Source organism: Protomyctophum bolini (genome assembly GCF_963924005.1).
Source record: "Protomyctophum bolini genome assembly, chromosome: 7".
Taxonomy (NCBI): domain Eukaryota; kingdom Metazoa; phylum Chordata; class Actinopteri; order Myctophiformes; family Myctophidae; genus Protomyctophum; species Protomyctophum bolini.
Window position 1 is genome coordinate 43898871 of NC_137868.1, and position 19603 is coordinate 43918473.

General features: G+C 43.4%; 1 protein-coding gene across 3 annotated transcripts in view; it reads left to right on the forward strand.

The window, feature by feature from the left end:
• The window catches only part of ptk2ab (protein tyrosine kinase 2ab), a 121958-nt gene that overhangs the window by 1674 nt on the left and 100681 nt on the right, over positions 1 to 19603 (forward strand). For 2 of the 3 annotated variants that reach the window (XM_080767113.1, XM_080767109.1), the window contains exons 1-2: positions 1772 to 1909; positions 14895 to 14921. In XM_080767113.1, the coding sequence (XP_080623239.1) occupies positions 1873 to 1909; positions 14895 to 14921 (64 nt within the window). In that variant the 5' untranslated portion in view covers positions 1772 to 1872. Of the gene's footprint in view, positions 1 to 1771; positions 1910 to 14894; positions 14922 to 19603 lie in introns of those variants that run through there. The other variant, XM_080767110.1, reaches the window with a different exon arrangement.

The window sequence follows — 19603 nt, forward strand, 5'->3', positions numbered from 1 at the left end:
TCGGCACAGCCTGGTGGATTTGGAGCATTTGGATTTTATGGGTTTCTTTCTCTTCTTTTTGTGTTTTAAGCTTGAGCACGTTCAAAAAAAGACAAGACAAATGTAGAAAATAGATACAAGAAATAATACAAATAGCTGAGTATACCACCCACACTCCACTCCCCACCGGTTTTATTTGAAGAGCCAATCGTTATTTATTCATGAGTAGACCTGTCACGATCGTGACATTTTATTTGCCGAAGAATTATCATACGAAATAACTGCGATTTAAAGACAATTACAGTGTCCTGTTTGCTTTGTAAAAAAGCTGAAAATTGTACAGATAACGTAAACGTACTAAGACATGACTGACAATGACCAGTACCAACGATCACAATGATGAATGTATGTCCTGGCACGTACATTCAACAACAACAACACTGGCTGCCAAGAATGTGAATTTTCTGTGACACAGAGTGAGCAGAAACAAACGGGCCCATATAACCATTAGCATTAGTGAGGACCAATTATATGAAGGTGGGTTGAAAATGGGTGAAGTCGCCCTTAAACCATTCTGGGCGGGAACCCCATTTGGTGTTTTGAGCATTATGTTATGCTTTAGCTGTTGAAAGATAGCAGATCTACAATCTCATATAGCGCAGCACCGAGTGCCGCGCTACAAGCTTGTAGGTCTGCTATTTTTGAAAAATCGTGAAAATGTGGCGCAAATCTTTGAATATATATTCTTTCAGAGTGAACGTTTTTAACTCAAATCTTTGCTTCTGGGGGGGAGGGGGGGGTCGTCTCTGGAACAACATATTTTCAGATGGGGGTCCGAGGCCAAATACGGATAATTTTGGGGGTCCTTGACAAGAAATAACACTGACATAGAATGTTTTTTTAAGAATTGTCCTCAATTGGTTAAAGTACAATTTTGGAGGTGCTTTGATATTATTTGTAAACTTTAGTTTCTTGTAACTTAGTTTTCAATACTAAACATACATTAACCACTTCAGCCCTATTTAAACTTTACAAACTTGAGGATCTGCTGTTTTCAAAATGACTTTTATACATGCGAAACCTCTGAAATCAGACATTCTGCATAATGAGTACTTTAAGTATATTTTAATGCCAATAATTTTGTACTTTTACTCAAAGTAAATTTAGAATTCTGGACTTTTACTTGTAACAGAGTATTTCTACATTGCAGTATTACTGGGGTTAAGTTTAGGAATAGGGGTTGGGTTTTTGGCACCATTGTACTGAGATCAAGGTAGGTTTAACCGTTTAAGCATTCAGTCATTTTACTAATTTAACTTAGGTTATGCTTAGGAGGAATACCATAGGCTGAGCAGTTCCGCCGGCTGTACGCCCCGGGGTGACTGTGCTTCGAGGCGAGCTTTCCAGTATTGGTAAGAACGCGTGTACAACGTGTTCCATTTCGCTGTAGCCTAATTTGTTCCCTTCCCGTCCCGTCCCCCCGTCTCCTCTTCTGGTCCACTGATCTGGACGGGGACGGTGAAGGCGACATGCAGGGCAGATGTTGAAATTCTGGTTGCACCAGAAGAGGGAGGGAGGGAGGGAGGGAGGGAGGGCAGTAAATAGGGGAGTGAAGCAGAGGGTGTGTAACAGCGTAGCCTATACTGGGACTCGCTCTGAAAGGTTACGAAGAGGACAAGGGAGCTGCTGTTTTTTGAAATGGGACGCGGCCTCCAGGTGTGTCAGAGAGAGAGAGAGAGAGAGAGAGAGGGAGAGAGGGAGAGAGGTGTTTTCCCCTCTTCTATCGCAGTGACAGCCCAGGAACTAGGAAGTGGAAGGATATAGGAGAGAAGCAGTAGTATACTAATACACTCACAGAGGGGTTTTTAATCCTCTGCCAAACAAGCTGCCGATATGCAGTTCTGGGATCTGCTGGGCTGCACCAACGGAGGTACAGTACGTCGTACAGTAGGTGCTGTGTGTGTGTGTGTGTGTCTCTCTCTCTCTCTGTGGGTAACTGGGTTACAGTGGTGCAGTGAGTGAGAGTACTAGTGACTGGGGTTTTGAAGCGAGCGTGTTCTTCTGTGAGGTGTCCCGTCTGACTGGCTGAGGGCAGGAAAGGAATTCACTGCTCTCACCGCTGTGCAAGCAGATGCATGTGCGAAGGAGAGAGAGAGTAAGTGTGTGTGTGGCGCATACATACATACATACAGTACAGTAGTACATACTGCATGTTGTGAGTGTGTGACTGTTGTAGTGTGTACGGCGCACGTTTGTGCGTGTGTGGGATTGTTGTTGTTGTTCCTTCTGGACCCAAGACAGTTAATTCGTAATGTCTTTCCATTTAAAAAAAATTTACCTCGGGGACCCTGAATATATATTCAAAGATTTGTGACAAATTTTCAAGATTTTTGAAAAGAAAATAGCAGATCTACAAGCTCGTAGAGTCGTAGCGCGGCACAGGTCTCCCAAACCTGGGTCAGGAAAGTTTGTTGTGGGTGTTGCAATGTGCATTGTTTGCTATTGAGTGATCATAGAAGTAGCAGTTAATAACCAATATACAGTGTTGTAGAGGATGTACATTATGGCAGATAAACGGTACGAGGTTGATGCGTTGCTTTGTCTGCTTGTAAATCAACTTGAGTATATTTGCTATTTTATATATTTTGCTATTCTGTTTCATATGGCAAATTGAGATGTTTAAAAGGGTGGCATTTGTTCCTCAACGTAGTGGGACATGTGCGTGAAAAGTGTCATAGTTATTGGACGCTGCCTTCATGATTTGAGGCGTTTTGTTCCTGTTCCTGCCAACTTTTGAAGTATGAAAAATCTGAAAGAACCGTTTCGTCTAATGGCTTCGGCCTCCTGGTGGCGCTCTAACATGCCCATGTGGGCAAATTTGGAGCAGTTCTGCTGTGGCATCCAGGGGTGTGTGTGTTTGTGTGCACAGTTTGGCTACGATCAATCCAACGGTGCCGGAGATTAGCCACGGACGGACGGTGCAAAACATAGTCTTTCCCCTTGCCTTCGACTGGGTGGAGACAAATTTTGGACATGCATGGTTTCCACCCCGATAGAGACGATATAGAGATTTAAGTGGTTAATGGATAGTCATATCCCCATGGCAAAAAAAACAGCTCCTGACGCTCCCATTTACTGTCCAGTCATTTGTCAGTTTATTTTCCTACCGCGTGACAGCAGGTTGTAAATGGTGCATTTATATAGCGCCTTTATCCAAGGCGCTTTACATAGATTGTGCATTACATCCACCCATTCACATGCACACATTCATTCATACACTGATGGCGGCGGAAACCATGCAAGGCAGCAACCTGTACATCAGGAGCAATTAGGGGTTCAGTGTAGTCTTGCTCAAGGACACTTGGACACTAACTCTGGGGGAGCCCACAGGGTTCAAACTGGCAACCTTGCGGTTACTCTACCGCTGAGCCACCGCCGCCCCCAGGTGTGGTGGGGAGGCGCCGTCCAGTGTTGTTTTGTTGTTCTGCGTGTCTTGATATTGATATTATTTTGTAATATTTAAGTAAGCAGACCACTGATCTCGTTTTCTTCTTTGTTTTGAGACCGTTTTAAAAGCTGATAAAACGAGAGGAACAACTGAATTTAAAAATAATAATCGGAGGATCTTAAATTTCCCTCAATGTCTAACATCAAAATCTACATTTTGCTGATATACAGAAAAAATACAAATGGCATATTATATTCCTTAATCAAATAATATTTATTTAACCATTTGAGATGCAGGGCCAGGCAATGGCATCTTTGTATGAGGAATACAATGAAGTGAAAAGTGCACTATCTTGTCTGTCACATCACATGCAAAAGCAGAGACGTTTCTGTGGCTACCAAGGTGGACTTTTTGTTAACCGGCCCACATGTGCGTTCCTCAGCCACGCACTCGCCACAGACAGCATTACATTCACAGAAAACCGCCCAATGATAGCATAGAACCGCATTATATTCGATTAATTAACTGTTATGTTTAATTGAAGAATGTCCTAACAGCGATTAACTATTAACATCCCTAATTCAGACACCTATGCAATCTCATTTCTAAATTTCAGTAAGAATCGTGCAGCACTGGTTAGCTGTCCAATTAATTTGACGTACTCTTATGTTTGTACTATACAAGACTCGAGAGAGATTAAGAGAGGTTTAAGTTAAGCACTTTGATGTTGTCTGTTTAAAACCACAGCAGTTGGCTCCAGGAGGTGCCACATTTTGAATGTAGTAATGCTCAGCAAGTAAAGACAATACATTTTTTCCATGGGGAAAAATGAGAATCGTGTTTCCGCTACTGGTTTTAGAAGGTATTTGTAGAATAGGTCTTGTGTGTGTCTGTTGATCTAAACATGAGCATTCGCTCTATAGTCTAGTAGTCTATTCGATCGAGATATATAGTGTCACTGTCAACGCCTCTGGACAGAAACAAAAAATGATATATGATTGTCATGTTCTGTTTTCGTCTGAGATAGATCTGTAGATCTATAGATGGATGGTATAACAGAGTTAGCTCTCCATCATCAGCCAGTGTTCAGATCTTCGCTCCATAGCGAGCTTGTAGATCTGCTATTTTTGAAAAATCATGCAAATGTGGCGCAAATCTTTGAATATATATTCTTTCAGAGCGAACGTTTTTAACTCAAATCTTTGCTTCAGGGGGGGGGGGGTCCCTGGAACAACATGTTTTCAGATGGGGGTCGGCGGCCAATTACATTATCATTTTTGGGGTCCTTGACATGAAATATTGAGCACCACATGAGAAACAGTTTTTTTTCTCCAGAAAACTGTCATGATTTAGAATTCGTAGAATCGTCCTCGGGTGTCAAAATGGCAACCAAAGAATTGCAAGGTACCAGATATCCTGTGTCACTCTCCTGTCATCCCCTGGGGAATAAATACATAGACCTGCATTTGACAATGGATTGTGGAGGAGGGTGTTGGAGGATGAGTCTCAGGGGGGGGGGGGGTTGACCACAGTCACTGTGCAATTGAACAGCTTTGGCATGTTTATTCTCTACCAAAAGTATGTTGTTTCCAGCCGTAGTTGTTTTTTTTTAATACCGTCCCTCACATGCGGGATTACACTTCAGATACAACTGTATACTCGAGGTGAATCATGTGTTGTTGGATTTGTTTGTACACGTTTGTGTGTGTGTAAGGGGTATGGTATGGTATGGAGTAGACTACTTAACCTAACCACATGGAAACTAGCATCCCGGAATTCTGGAGGAGGGGGGGGGGGTGAACATCAGGCGGAAAATAGCCGATCTATACGAGCCTTATAGATTGGCTATTTTCAGCCGAGAGATTTAGCAAGCAGGGAACAAAGGAGTGGGGGCCAAGCATAGGGCCCTGGGGGACCCCGGCCATCTGAAGTATATAGGGTTTAAGAGCTTGAGATCCGTAGAGAGTGAGAGGTATGAGTTGTTTTAGGCAAAACTACACACAGTCATTCTATAGGTCTGGGTGTATAATTGTATATACTGTAGTGTACAATACATTAGACTTGACTCGGCCCTGTTCTGTCTCAGTCGTTTTATCATTTCAAAATGGTGTAAACAAATCATTGTACTCGCAGCGGTGTCGTGCGAGATACGGGTGCATGTGTTTGGTCCAACGGTCCTACAGGGGACGCGTACTAACATTAGACCCGCCAACGGTATACATGGTGCATTTATATAGCGCCTTGGATGCTTTACATAGATTGTGGCATAGATTTGTGGAGGCATGGGTGAATTTTAACCCGCCACGGGTGAGTTTTAACCCGCAGCACAGGTGCCTGTCGGTTAGTATGTCTAACCAATGTATGCACCCCGCAAGATACTTCCTCTGTCTTGTACTATTAACCCATTTTTGGCTTGAACCCCTTTTGGTGTTTTATTAAGCTGTTGTGTTATACTTTAGCTGTTGAAAAATAGCACATCTACAAGCTTGTAGATCTGCTATTTTCTTTTAAATCGTGAAAACGTGCACATTTTTGAACATAATATTCCTTCACAGCGAATATTGGCTTCTGTGGGTTCCCTCCCTGGAGCAATATATTCTGTGATTGGGGTCGGCGGGCAATTACACCCATGGAACTGAATGGGGTGCTATATGACAACGTATATCATTATAGGCTCCCAAGTTATTTTTTTTTAGAAGACATTTGTAGAATCTGGCCTCAGTCCTAAAAGGGGTTTTAGAAGACAAACCCCGTAGCCTGCTGTCTGTCTCGTGGCGTTCCAGTTGCGGTCTTTTATACATTCTGCTCTTGTCGAATTCCAAGGTGTCCGTCTCTCTATCTCCTCGACACCCATCCTGTGCCTCGGGCTATATACGGTTTATTTTTCTTCATGGTGGTGTTGTTGCTATTGGAGCTCCCATCTATACAGCTGTAGCCTCCGGGCAAATGCAGATAGATATATACCTGATCAAATCTGTCAGGGTTTTGGCAGATGAATCGAATCGATGCAGCTCATGGTAAAAAACTAACAAAAAATCCATACTGTACACACATAGCCCGGCACAGCTGTATAGCTCACACACACATACATACACATACATACATACATACATAGTCCCCAGTGAATAGGCATTTTGCCCTTCACTGGTAACCCTATTTTGGAGTAGTTTTAAATAAATTAAGGTATGGTGGGCTGGGCTTTTTACAAAAAAGCCCCCCTTTTAAATACTACACACATGCATACATACATACATATCTACATGCATACATTTCAGAAGTTTTAGCAGTTTTTAAGGACCCACTTTTAGGCCAGTGCACCAGAGCAAACTCTTGCCTTTTTTTAAACCCTACCCATTTTAACCAAATACATACATACATACATATACACACACACACACACACACCAACCAACCACACTTGTGGCCCATCAACAATCAGTCCCAATCACTGTCACCGATCAGGTGACATTTGACACGAGTGATAGTGTCAAAGTATATCCATTGCATAAGATATGAAAACACCCATATACAATATACATTCATATTTGTTCCCAAACATTTACAGACATTGTAACCATACACACAGAGAACTCAGGCCGACAAAGCCATCATATACTGCTACCTAAGAGGCGCCTCTCTCTTGTCTACTCTAAATGCAAGTAAAAAGTATAGGGACAGCAAAATACCTTATCATTTACATTTTAAGTCAGGAGCCCCAAATAGCCATAATATAGGCTCTCTGGCTGCCGCCTTCCTATTGTGAAATTACTTTAAACAAAACAGGAAAAAAATAATAAGGCTACGCGAAAAGCCTGTCTATAATATAGGCTGCATATAGAGATCTGCTATTCTTTTGTGACAATTATGACATGCTCAACATTTAAATGCCCCGGGGGGGCATTAAATAATGAGGCAGTGATTCATGAATCATGGAGCTCAAGCACATGTCTTTGAAGGTTATAGCAGATCTAAAAACTCTCAACATGTCATGCTGAAATGCATTCAGTGGGCTGAGCTCGTAGATCAGCTATTTTGATCAACAATTGAAACATTTAGCTGAAGAAATAATCGAACGAAGCTTTGAATATTTTCCGATTAATTTGGGTCAGCCCTATCTCCTCCAAAGCACGCCTTGTTGTGAGCTTGCAGATCAGCTGTCTTTTGCCCCTGCACTTGTCTTACGAGAAAGTGAGTATAGGGCCAGGGCTTGTTTGTTCCTTGCTCCTCTGAATTGCCAAGACATGCGTGACATGATGCAATCTTTTCTCCCGTCTTTCATGTCGTTGTACATATAACATCTTGTTTTAAAAGCCGGCCTGTTTTGTAGGAAAAGCAGCCCTGTTGTGACTGTTACGTAACCCAGATATTTATGCAAAGTGTGGAAAAGAAAGCTCAAATGTTGAAGTTAAAGCAGCGTCGAATTCCTCCAAAGGATTCCCGTCACCTCGTTGAGAGACCATATGTGGACACGCGTGTCAGGGATATGAGGTGGTGTTGAGGTGGCAACGGCCAACCCGCTGTCCACTAATAGTTCTCAGGTGTATGGATTTTGGCCAAATCGATATCTATATCGAAATCGATATGACGATGTATGATGATAAGCGCGCCCCTCGACTTCTACAAATTCTATACCCTCCAAAAATACTTTTTTAACCTCCAAAAATATAATAACCACTTTCAACCTGGCGTCCCTGTTTAGGCCATGTCATGACATTATAATAGGCAAGAATTACACTTATTACATTTTTGTAAATTATTGTATAAATGTACTGTATTGTTCACAAATCTTCAAAATCTTTTAGGCCTTAGTTGAGATTTGTCCATTCGGGTGGAAACCACTGTTGATGGGAGGAAGATCTTTTACAATTCCCAAAGTGCGGTCCGGGGACCCCCAGGGGTCCTTGAGGGAGTTCCAGGGGGTCCCCATGCTAAATGATAGTTAGGAACCAAATGGAACCCTTATGGGTATATGTAACTCTGAGAGTGTACAAATGGAACCAATTTCTACACTCTCAGAGTTAAATTAATATTGATTTTACAGAGATAGTGCCATTAAATGGGGGGTCCGTAGACTATTAGGCATGTCAAACTGGGGGGGGTCCTTCAAATTAAACGGGTTGAGAATGACTGCTAGAGCCGTAAAAAAAAACTTCTCTCATGGGGGGTCCCTGGCATATCATTTCTAATGGGCGTCCGCTAATTAGTGTCAATTTGGGGGCCCTTGACATGAAAAGGTTTGGGAGCCCTGCATAGTTTACAGAATATACATGCAGCTGCAGTTGTCTTGGCGTCATTTAGTTTGCTGTCTTACCTTTATGGTTTATTGTAGCCAGGGGCAGTTGGGGGGGGGGGGGAGAGAACGAGAGAGGGAGCGAGAGAGGGGGAGGGGGAGAGGGAGCGAGAGAGCTAAACCGCAAATACAGACAATAACAGGGGTTAAAACATAAAGTGTTAAAAAAACCCACATAAAATGTAACCGATATACAATACTACAAAGAGCAAAAGATAATGAAAAAAATTAATAGAAAAATATTTTGACACGGAGCATGTTTTTGAAGTGGTTCAAAGGAGGGACGAGCGAGGAGTGTTCAACGGAGGGAAAAAAAATGTGTCTGTTCACGTCGTCCGCTTTCAGACGAGAACACTGGTCCGAGAAATTATGTTTTTGCGAACATATACTCTACTCTCAGAGTCTCAGTTATAGATTTATAGCTACAGATTTGTAATGGTCATTTCTGTGCTGTGTTTTTCTCTGCATTTCTCATCTGTCCCTCTGCTGCCTGTAAAACACGTTTTTAAGTGCTGCGTTTTGTGTATGAAAGGGGCGCCGTAAAAAGAAAGTTTATGAGTATTAGTTTAGCTAATTTCTGGTGCAGTGATATAGGCTCATAGCCGGAGTAGTCCTTACTGACGTCTGACACAAGTAAAGCATCCAGCTATTGCAGTCTTCTGTTTTTGATTTGTGAAAGTGTACATACATTTATTTATTTCATCAGCCTATACCGGACGTGTTACATGTTTTAATAGTTCAATAATTGTTGAAAAGAAATGGTCAATGCAAAATGTTGCATAGCACCTTTTATCCAAAGCTCTGTATAGCGTACGATCACAAATGTGCATTCCGTTCACGTTCACCCACACGCACTTGGAGCCGGGAATGGAACCGGGAACCTTTCCATTCCCAATCGATCGTCCACTCTCTACCTCCTGAGCGACTGCTTCCCCCCTCTAACCCCCAACCTAAATATAGTATTATTGATGTTAACATCATGCCGGTAATCCAACGAGTTATCTCGGCATTATATTCTCATTACATGTTATTTTGTCTCTATTAGAATATGGATTTGTGTTGGAAGAGGGGCTGTGTGGCTATATATCCATCCACTGTGTTCTTTATCCTGTGTTTATTGACGGGGAGAGAGCAGGGAGGCTCAGAGGGGAAACGGGAGAAGACTGTGGTGGGATTTGACCGTGGGGTTTGGCCCGTTTCGGGGCGGGAATTTAAAGCATTATGTTATACTTTAGCTATTGGAAAATAGCAGATCCACAAGCTCATAGCGCGGCACCGAGTGCCGCGCTATGAACTTGTAGGTCTGCTTTTTTTGAAAAATCGTGAAAATGTCAATACTCAAATCTTTGAATATATATTATTACAGAGTGAACATTTTAACTCAAATCTTTGCTTCTGGTGAGGTACCTGGAACAACATATTTTCAGATGGGGTGGGGGCGGAGGCATATTGCATATGATTTTTGGGGTCCTTGACATGAAATATTGAGCACCACTGGCACTGATACAGAAACATGAGGTTTTTCCAGAAAACTTTTTTTAATTTCGACATCAGGCCTAAATGGGTTAGAGAGCAGGGAAGTTTCACACATAAGACATCAAAGAGGGCTTCAGCCCCTGCCCTTTTACCCCGTCTGTAAAACAACTGCCCTCTCCAGACCACGGATGCAGCATTTTTACTGTGGTGAAAGAAATGCAAAATGCCACTCCTTTCCATGCCACGCCGGAAAACACCGCATTTTGCGCTGGGACAAATTTGTTTAGAAATCCAGGTCGTACACACCTAGCATCTCCACTATAGCGTGCTGTGTGTTGTGCCCCGAGAATACGTAGCTGATCTACAAGCTCACGACGCGTGGAGAGGTTCAGAGAAGGCGGTCCGTGGCAGTCTGCAAATAGGATATACAGTGCAAAATCTAAACTTTGTGCTCAAATGGTACTTGCCTGACTGGCAGGCCTAGACAGGTCTGTCTCATTTGGCTGTTAAAGTCGGACCCTGCCAGACTCTTTGTATAGCATTCGAAGATTGTGTAAGTAAAGATATACTAGTCTGGCAGCTGGCTAGAGAGACTAGTCAGTCACACGGCAAATTATTTGGCTGTGACATTTGTTTTTAAATTGAAGAGCACAGCTCTATCAAGTGACATTCACTCCACGTTATTTCACCAGAGCATACTAGTAGACGAGGGTTGAGTTAATGGACAGCTTTAGTTTTTTTCAACCAAGAAAAAGCTTGGTTTGAAACGGGGTGCCGCATTATGGATCTCACTCATAGACTGTAAAAAATATGGACAAAGCGTTCTCCGGGTCTAACATGAACGTAAAATGAAGCCTGTCAGTCCTTGTATTGTAAGTCGCCATCTTTCTAGATCCGTTTTGGCCCAGCTGGCTCATTGGCTGGCCCAGACAACGAGGCGGGACTTCCCCCCCCTTCTTCTCCGTTGGTTTTTATTTTGACTCAAGTGGGAGGGGAATCCCGATCATAGACTGTAACGGTAGCCACGCTTGTCTTTTAATAAATGGGACCATAATTTTCCAAAAAGAATATTATGACATTAGAAATGACATGAGACTTTAAACTAGTGACTGGAAGCAGAAAGTATTCATGACCATGTTTATTAAGGTAATACAGTCTAGGTGAAGTTGGGCCCAAATACATGGACTTCTATGGGGCTATGGGTTTTTTTTGGGCCCAATGACAGCGCCACAACAGGCCATTATATGAACTTTCAGGAAATCCCGATTTCCTCAGTGGCTTCACAAAATATCTGTCTGACTGCCCCCCCTGATCTCACTGCACACTTGTGAGACTTCACAAGTGTGAGGTCTCACACTTGAGCAGCATAGAGAGAACAGGCAGAACATAGTAGTTTGGCACGGCAAGGCTCTTATACTCTCTGATCAGAATTGACATCGATTCTGAAACGGAACCGTGCCAGGCTGCCAGCCAGGAGGAACTAACTGGATTTATGTGTGCAAGTGCAATTGGCAGAAGAACACATGTTTTTCCACAGCAGTGACATTATTGGCGCAGAACCCTCTGCTTAAAAATGATAAACCTAGAGAGTCTTAGACACTAACATGGCTGTCTTTAACCCAGAGGCCTATTAATATCTTTGGAGGTGGTATTAATCCTCAGCCCTCACTCTGGTTGTTGCTAAGTAACCGATGCTTTTAGTTAGTGTAGAGATGGGCTTCCATGCCAAGGATCCCTAAATAGTAGGTATGTCCCGATCAAGTTTTTTTTTTCTCTTGCTCCAGATCTGAGTGATTTGATTTTGAGTATCTGCCAATACCGATTTTCCACGTTCCAATATTTATATTTTTTATAGAACACATGATAGTACAGTATCCAAAATCACAGACAATATCCAGTCTAATATCATGATATCTATGGATATAATATCATTAATATGTGACTCTTTTTGATACAGAAGACAGTCATGGCGGCAAGAATAACTGTTCAGGAGAAGATAATCCAAAATGAGTTAATAGAAAATGTCACAGCTGAAATCGACATGTACATGAAATAAATGCTTAATCATGTAGCTATATACTGTATAGGTGTAATGTTAGAGACCTGCAGAAGTGAACCTTTTTCAAGCCTGTTTTCTCAACTCGCTTTTTTCTGCAAGACATTTCTCTATAAGCCATATCTCCAAAACTGGTGGGTCAAACTGAACAATGAACAATCAACATGTCAATTTGAAGCTATGATTCCCTGCTTTCACATGACATTAAAATATATATTTGTACTATTTCTTTTAATATATATTTTGGGAAATTTGTGGACAATTCTTTACAATAATGTAGTCAAAATATGCCATCCTTATTTTGGGGGTGAAACAGAATTGTTTCAGGCAATTTCCTCTCTGCGTTATACAACAAAGTATATAGAGCTTAAATGATCACTGAGTATTTTACTGTAGTACTTGTGTAAGCCCAGTACAGCTGTGTAGTACTTGTGTAAGCCCAGTACAGCTGTGTAGTACTTGTGTAAACCCAGTACAGCTGTGTAGTACTTGTGTAAGCCCAGTACAGCTGTGTAGTACTTGTGTAAGCCCAGTACAGCTGTGTAGTACTTGTGTAAGCCCAGTACAGCTGTGTAGTACTTGTGTAAGCCCAGTACAGCTGTGTAGTACTTGTGTAAGCCCAGTACAGCTGTGTAGTACTTGTGTAAGCCCAGTACAGCTATGTAGTACTTGTGTAAGCCCAGTACAGCTGTGTAGTACTTGTGTAAGCCCAGTACAGCTGTGTAGTACTTGTGTAAGCCCAGTACAGCTGTGTAGTACTTGTGTAAGCCCAGTACAGCTGTGTAGTACTTGTATAAGCCCAGTACAGCTGTGTAGTACTTGTGTAAGCCCAGTACAGCTGTGTAGTACTTGTGTAAGCCCAGTACAGCTGTGTAATACTTGTGTAAGGCAAGCTGTGTTTTGCTGACTCATGCAGAGGCAGTGGAATGGACTATAGTGACATCACAGTCTGCTGACTCGTCATCACACACCTGCCAGTCTGAGTCAGCTGAGCCTCTTAATGTCGATTGTCGGTCCAGTGAATCTCCTGGCGTCCTCTCCTTGGCGTGTGATTGGGGAAATACCCCTGTCAATCATCGAGTAACCCCTCTCCCACACTGTCTCACACCGTTGTTATCAATCAGTAGTGTGATCGGGGCAATAGATTGCATCGAAGTGATGGAAGTTGTGAAACGATTTGGCCTAGTATCACACGCGTGAGCACGGTCGCACGCACGCATGCACGCACGGTCACACGCACACACACACACACACACACACGCACACGCACACACACACTGGAAAGAATCCAAGTTTATTTTTTATATAGGCTTTATTGTGGTAAGTCTGGCAAGGCTTAAAAGTAACCAGTGCGTTTTGATTTTAAAGAGCCTTCATCGGTTGCCAATGTTATCCAATCAGGAGAGAAGATATTTATCAGCTTCAATTTTATCCCATTCCGACCGGAGATCAGATTCATACGTGGTTTCCACTGGACACACACTGGTCTGATTAATTCATTCTGACCTGAGATCAGATTCTAAAAATGTCAGTCGTTCTTTGATTTTTCAAAAATAGCAGACCTACAAGCTCGTAGCGCGCCACTCGGTGGCGCACTATGAGCTTGTAGATCTGCTATTTTTCAATAGCTAAAGCATGGCATGATGCTTGCTAACACCAAAATGGGTTCCCGTTCAGAATGGGTTATAGTGTTTTCCAAAATGTGTTCAGGACGTAGTAGAAGTAATGGTATTGGAAAGTGGAAATACCTCAAGTAAAGTAAAAAAATACATCAAAATTGTACAAAATTGTTACTTTCCACCACTCGTGCCAGCAACTAATTGAATTAGTATGTGATTATTTGTTAAATAAATGTTAGGTTAGTTAGGGCGGCGGTGCCTCAGCGGTAGAGTGGCCGGATGGTAACCGCAAGGTTCCCAGTTCGAACCCTGTGCGGGCACCCCCAGAGTTAGTGTCGAAGTGTCCTTGAGCAAGACACCTAATTGCTCCTGATGTGCAGGTCGGTGCCTTGCATGGTTTCCGCCGCCATCGGTATATGTGTGAATGTGTGTTTGTGTGAATGGGTGTTGGGTGAATGTAATGCACAATCTATGTACAGCGCCTTGGATAATGGCGCTACATAAAGGCACCATTTACCATTTTTAGTTGCAATTGGCCAGAACTACACTGTAACGCACTGGTGTCAACCTAGTAGCTTAAATGAAACCCTATAGGATGTAACACAGCCTGAGTGTCTTTACCCAGAGGCCTATACATGGTTTGCTCGTTAACCGAGGTCGTATTAATTGTAATCCCTCGCCGTGGCTGTTGCTAAGTAACTGATGATTGTGTGTGTGTGTGTGTGTGTGTGTGTGTGTGTGTGTGTGTGTGTGTGTGTGTGATCTTGTTGCAGTGGTCTTCAACATTTCTCTGTTCGTGGCCAAGGACCCCTTTAGCTGAGAGAGCGATGAAGCAATAAAATTGTGTCACAGATTAAACTTTCAGATAGATTTCATAGATTAAACCCTCAATATTGATTCCGTCCCATCTACAAATCAAACTATTTAAGAATACATGAATATAACCCTAATTCATATGAACTAAATAATGATTATTATTATTTCCATTAACATGTCGTGTGTTCTCCTCTTCTGTTTTCTCTTCTAGATATTTCCAGGATATCGTACTACGCTGGTGAGTGTGAACTTTTATTTTGGACCTATACATTCCTCCTGTAGTTGGATCTACGGTGGAGATATTTGTTGGCCGTAGAGCGTAGGTTCTAAGCCGGGGTTCGTTGGACATTTGTCTCTATGGAGAATAACATCGGGTCATCTTAAAATCACCTCGTATGAGCACTGTGGTCCGAGAATAAAACTGTCCCGGCGATATTGTCGGGGAGGTGTCTCTGCATCGTTTACGACAGTCAGTCAGTCACATTTTATACGGTCTGTTTCTAGCGGAAATGTAACTAATTCAGCGGCAGTAACATGCGGTGCATACTTAGTTTAGACTAGTCATTGGTTAGACATGGGTTAAGGTTAGGTTTAGGGGTGCTGCCTCCGTGGGAGGTTAGGTTTAGACTGGGTGAGGGTTTGAGATAGGTTGTAGGACTAATGACTGGTCTAAACCAATGACTAGTCTAAACCAAAAACTGTCTAAACCAAGTACCATTAGCGTTTTCTCTCAGTCGGTTGATTCTTCGTATCCATATGAGTGAAACGGCCTGGATGACATGTTCATCTTTCAAACACAGTTCTTATATGAGGCGATCTAAAATCCCCCTATGGGGCTATGTAGCGTAGCCATATACCGTATCATTTATTTGATACCGTCCTCATTCTCTCTCTAACATTGATAACTCATTGATAATTCATTGATAACCTGCAAATTGACACGGCAAACAACATGCTTAGACAAAGCTGCCGGCCCCGTTGGAAAGACGATCGTTTTCCGGGGTCGATTGGTGACTTGGAATTGACTGAAGCGTGTTAGTGAGTACATGTTTGGCCCTCTCTAACCATTAGACCGGTGGTTTTTCCAGAATTGAGCAATGGATGGGCAACTCCGTATAGCCGATCTACAAACTGAAATTAAGTGGATCTCAGGGATCTACTGTAATTTTGCACTCAAGTCCATGCACCCATTGGTGCAAGAAAGTGTCCTTGTTAAAGTATATGTTTTCGCCGTCCACTGGGGGTGGGAGGAGGTGCGTGCGTGCGTGCGTGTTTAATCAACGCAAAGCTGAATGAAGCATGCCCTGATTAGCATATCAACCGCCCAATCAGCTACCTCCGTCAGCAGCTATACATTGATTGCAGACAGTGCACCTGTGTAAGAGAGAACTTGCACTCTCTCTTAAAACCATTTTTTACCCTCTCAGCTCTCTCTCTATCTCTCTCTCACACACACACACACACACACACACACACACACACACACACACACACACACACACACACACACACACACACACAACCACTCAGTCACGCTCCCCTATGTGCATTTCCTCTCTTGTATGCGTAGTTGCGTACTCCCTCTGTTGGTCATACAGAGTCTCTCTCTCTCTCTCTCTCTCTCTTTGGTGCACTATTTTAGACTAGTAAAGGATAGGATTACATCGAGTACAGAGAGTGTGTGTGTGTGTACAGTATGTAGCTGCGGCAGTGGCAGTGGTGGTACTAGTGTGTGTGTGTGTGGTTGTGTGTGTGTGTGTGTGTGTGTGTATGAGATTGCGCAGGCATCTGCTGTGTGTGTGTGTGTGGCAGCCGGGGCTGCTGGACACACACACACACACACACACACACACACACTGTTTTCACGGCTAGGACGAAAAGCAGACGGACGTGCGTCGTCCCTCGTTGCGCCGCTGTTTACCTTCCTCTGAAGCGACGTCATTTATACTCTCAGCCGTCACTCTCTCTGTCTGACACTCTGGCAGAAGTGTCATCTCCTCTCTCTCTCTCTCTCTCTCTCTCTCTGTGCCTATAGGTTTCTGTCTCTCTCGCTCGCTCTCTCTCGTCCTTTTTGACACCAGGCACCTGCGCTGACCTGTTTAGCTCCTGCAGGCAGAGAGAGTGTGTGTGTGAGTGTGTGTGTGGGAGCTCAGGAGGGTTGTTCCCTCTCTCTCTCTCTCTCTCTCTCTCTCTCTCTCTCTCTCTCTCTGTTCGCTTTCCTCCTCTCGTCTACATTCATCTTCTTCACCTCCCTCTCATCTTTTCTCCTTGTTTGACTGCTCCTTCCTTCCTTCATTTGTTTCCTCCACTCCTCTCCTCTCCTCCACCCCATGTCCTATTTTCCTCTCTCTCTCTCTCTCTCTCTCTCTCTCTCTCTCTCTCTCCCTCCCTCTCGCTCTCCCTTTAACGTTCTTCATCTCTCTTCCTCTCTCCTCTCCTCTTCGGGAGGAGGAAACGCGGCGTCGTTTGGGAGCAGGACTTCCTGCGTCTCCAGGGTTTCCTGTCTGTCTGGACGTACGGACGGGACGGGTTCAGATGGTGGTGATTTTGGTGCGTCGTTGTCGTCGTCGTCGTCCTTTTCACGGAGACGTCGTGGATGTTTCACATGCAGTGAAGAGATATTGGATGTTTTTTTTGTCTACTGCTGCAACTTAACCTAATTTCTAGGTTGGGAACTTCCATTGAAGGAGGATTGATGATCGTGGCTGATGGATCTGAGACATCAGGACGTCTTTGAGGACAATTGAACCGGTTTGAGATCAAACGCTTTCATTATTTTTGGAAACGATCCCTATATATATACGGCAACTTCCAGATCCAGGCTGGGGTTTTTTTACACTTACAGTATATGTTTTTAGGAGGTTTTAGTGCAGGCTGATTCGTTTTTAGGATGGTTTTAGTGCGGACTCATTCGACCTCAAAGTGACATCGCCGTGTTTACGGAGGACCGCCGAACGCATACGCTTTCTGAATGAAATCTCGCTCCGTTATTATACGTTCTAAAACGACGTTGACCCGTTCGTCGTTCTCTCCTCGAAACCCGAAATGAGGCTTTTTGAGGTCAACCTGGGATTTCTGAGCCGCGTCTTCCATGTTGGATCAATATCGGTAGCTTAGCGACGGTCCTAGTGGCCACGCTATAGGCTATACAAAAGTGGTGTTTTTTTTTCTTCTCTTTCCCCTCTCCCCCCGAGGTCGGGATCAGACCCGTGTGTGCCTGTGTTGGTGAAGTAGTGGGGAGTGGATACTCCCTCGCTCAAATAGGACACCTCGACCACAGCGCCACATGAGCGCCACAAAGACGCCGGAAGAGTTTTCTAGAAACTAGAAACGAGCAATAAACAAATGCGTCGATAGACTCGATACGAGAGCAGGACGTCTCTGTAAAGAGCCTGCTTCTCTCTGCCTTCTGACGAGGAGGAGGAGCATACATGGACCCTTGAAGTTATATAGAAGCGTATGAAGAAGACGTTTCGGTGAACACGGTGCTGACCGAGGAGACGGTCAGCGCTGCAGACCGGCCGTCTGCTCTATAGTCTGCACTGTGAGGATACCTGCTGTCTCATCAGGATGTTCTATACCTGCCATCAGTCGGTCCATTAAAAGGGAAAACCCACTATAGACTTTTTTTTGGAAAATATCTATTTGAAGGTTTGCTTCCCGGCATCTCTATACTGATGATCGACTGAATTCTCTCTTTCTTTTGTTCATCTCTGTGATCAACGCCGTGTGCACCAGGAGGACTGATATTCTGGGTGTGTATCCGTTGTCCGTCCGTCCCCCCCCCCCAGTTGTGTTCTCGTTTATTTTTGGAGATGACCCCCCTTGTGTAGTGTAGAGCCCCCCCCCACGGTGTAGCTAACCAGCTAACCAGGCTATATAGGCTAGCCCAGCCTTTGCCCCATGCACAGACAGCAGGGCTCTATGGTGTTGTTGCTGTATGAGCCCAGCAGCGTTGTTGTTGTCTGGGCCCCGCGCCCCGGGCCTGGCCTGGAACAGCTCCCCCTACAGCAGCACACATGGAGGACAGCGGCTGCATCCCCCTCTGCTGGAGCAGAGGGGCCTGCATTTACGCACAGCGCGCACTACCAAGTACGTACTGAATACTATGAACCCACTACCAAGTACGTACTGAATACTATGAACCCACTACCAAGTACGTACTAATATGAACCCACTAGCAAGTATGTACTGAATAATATGAACCCACTAGCAAGTACATACTGAATAATATGCACATACACTACCAAGTATGTACTGAATAATATGCACACTACCAAGTATGTACTGAATAATATGCACACTACCAAGTATGTACTGAATAATATGAACCCACTAGCAAGTACATACTGAATAATATGCACACACTACCAAGTACATACTGAATGATATGAACCCACTACCAAGTACGTACTGAATGATATGAACCCACTACCAAGTACATACTGAATAATATGAACCCACTACCAAGTACATACTGAATAATATGCACACACTACCAAGTATGTACTGAATAATATGAACCCACTAGCAAGTACATACTGAATAATATGCACACTACCAAGTATTTACTGAATAATATGCACACTACCAAGTATGTACTGAATAATATGAACCCACTAGCAAGTACATACTGAATAATATGCACACTACCAAGTATTTACTGAATAATATGCACACTACCAAGTATGTACTGAATAATATGCACCCACTACCACACACTGTATGTACTGAATATGCACACACTACCAAGTACGTACTGAATTAGGGATGTGTAAAAGTGTTCAAAAAGTGTTAAAAAACCCGATAAAGCTTCAATTGTGGAAAAGATTTTTATTCTGTTACTTATATCTATCCACAAACATTGCCTCATTATCAATGAACAAACATCCACTGCAATGATGCACTGACACTTTGGTA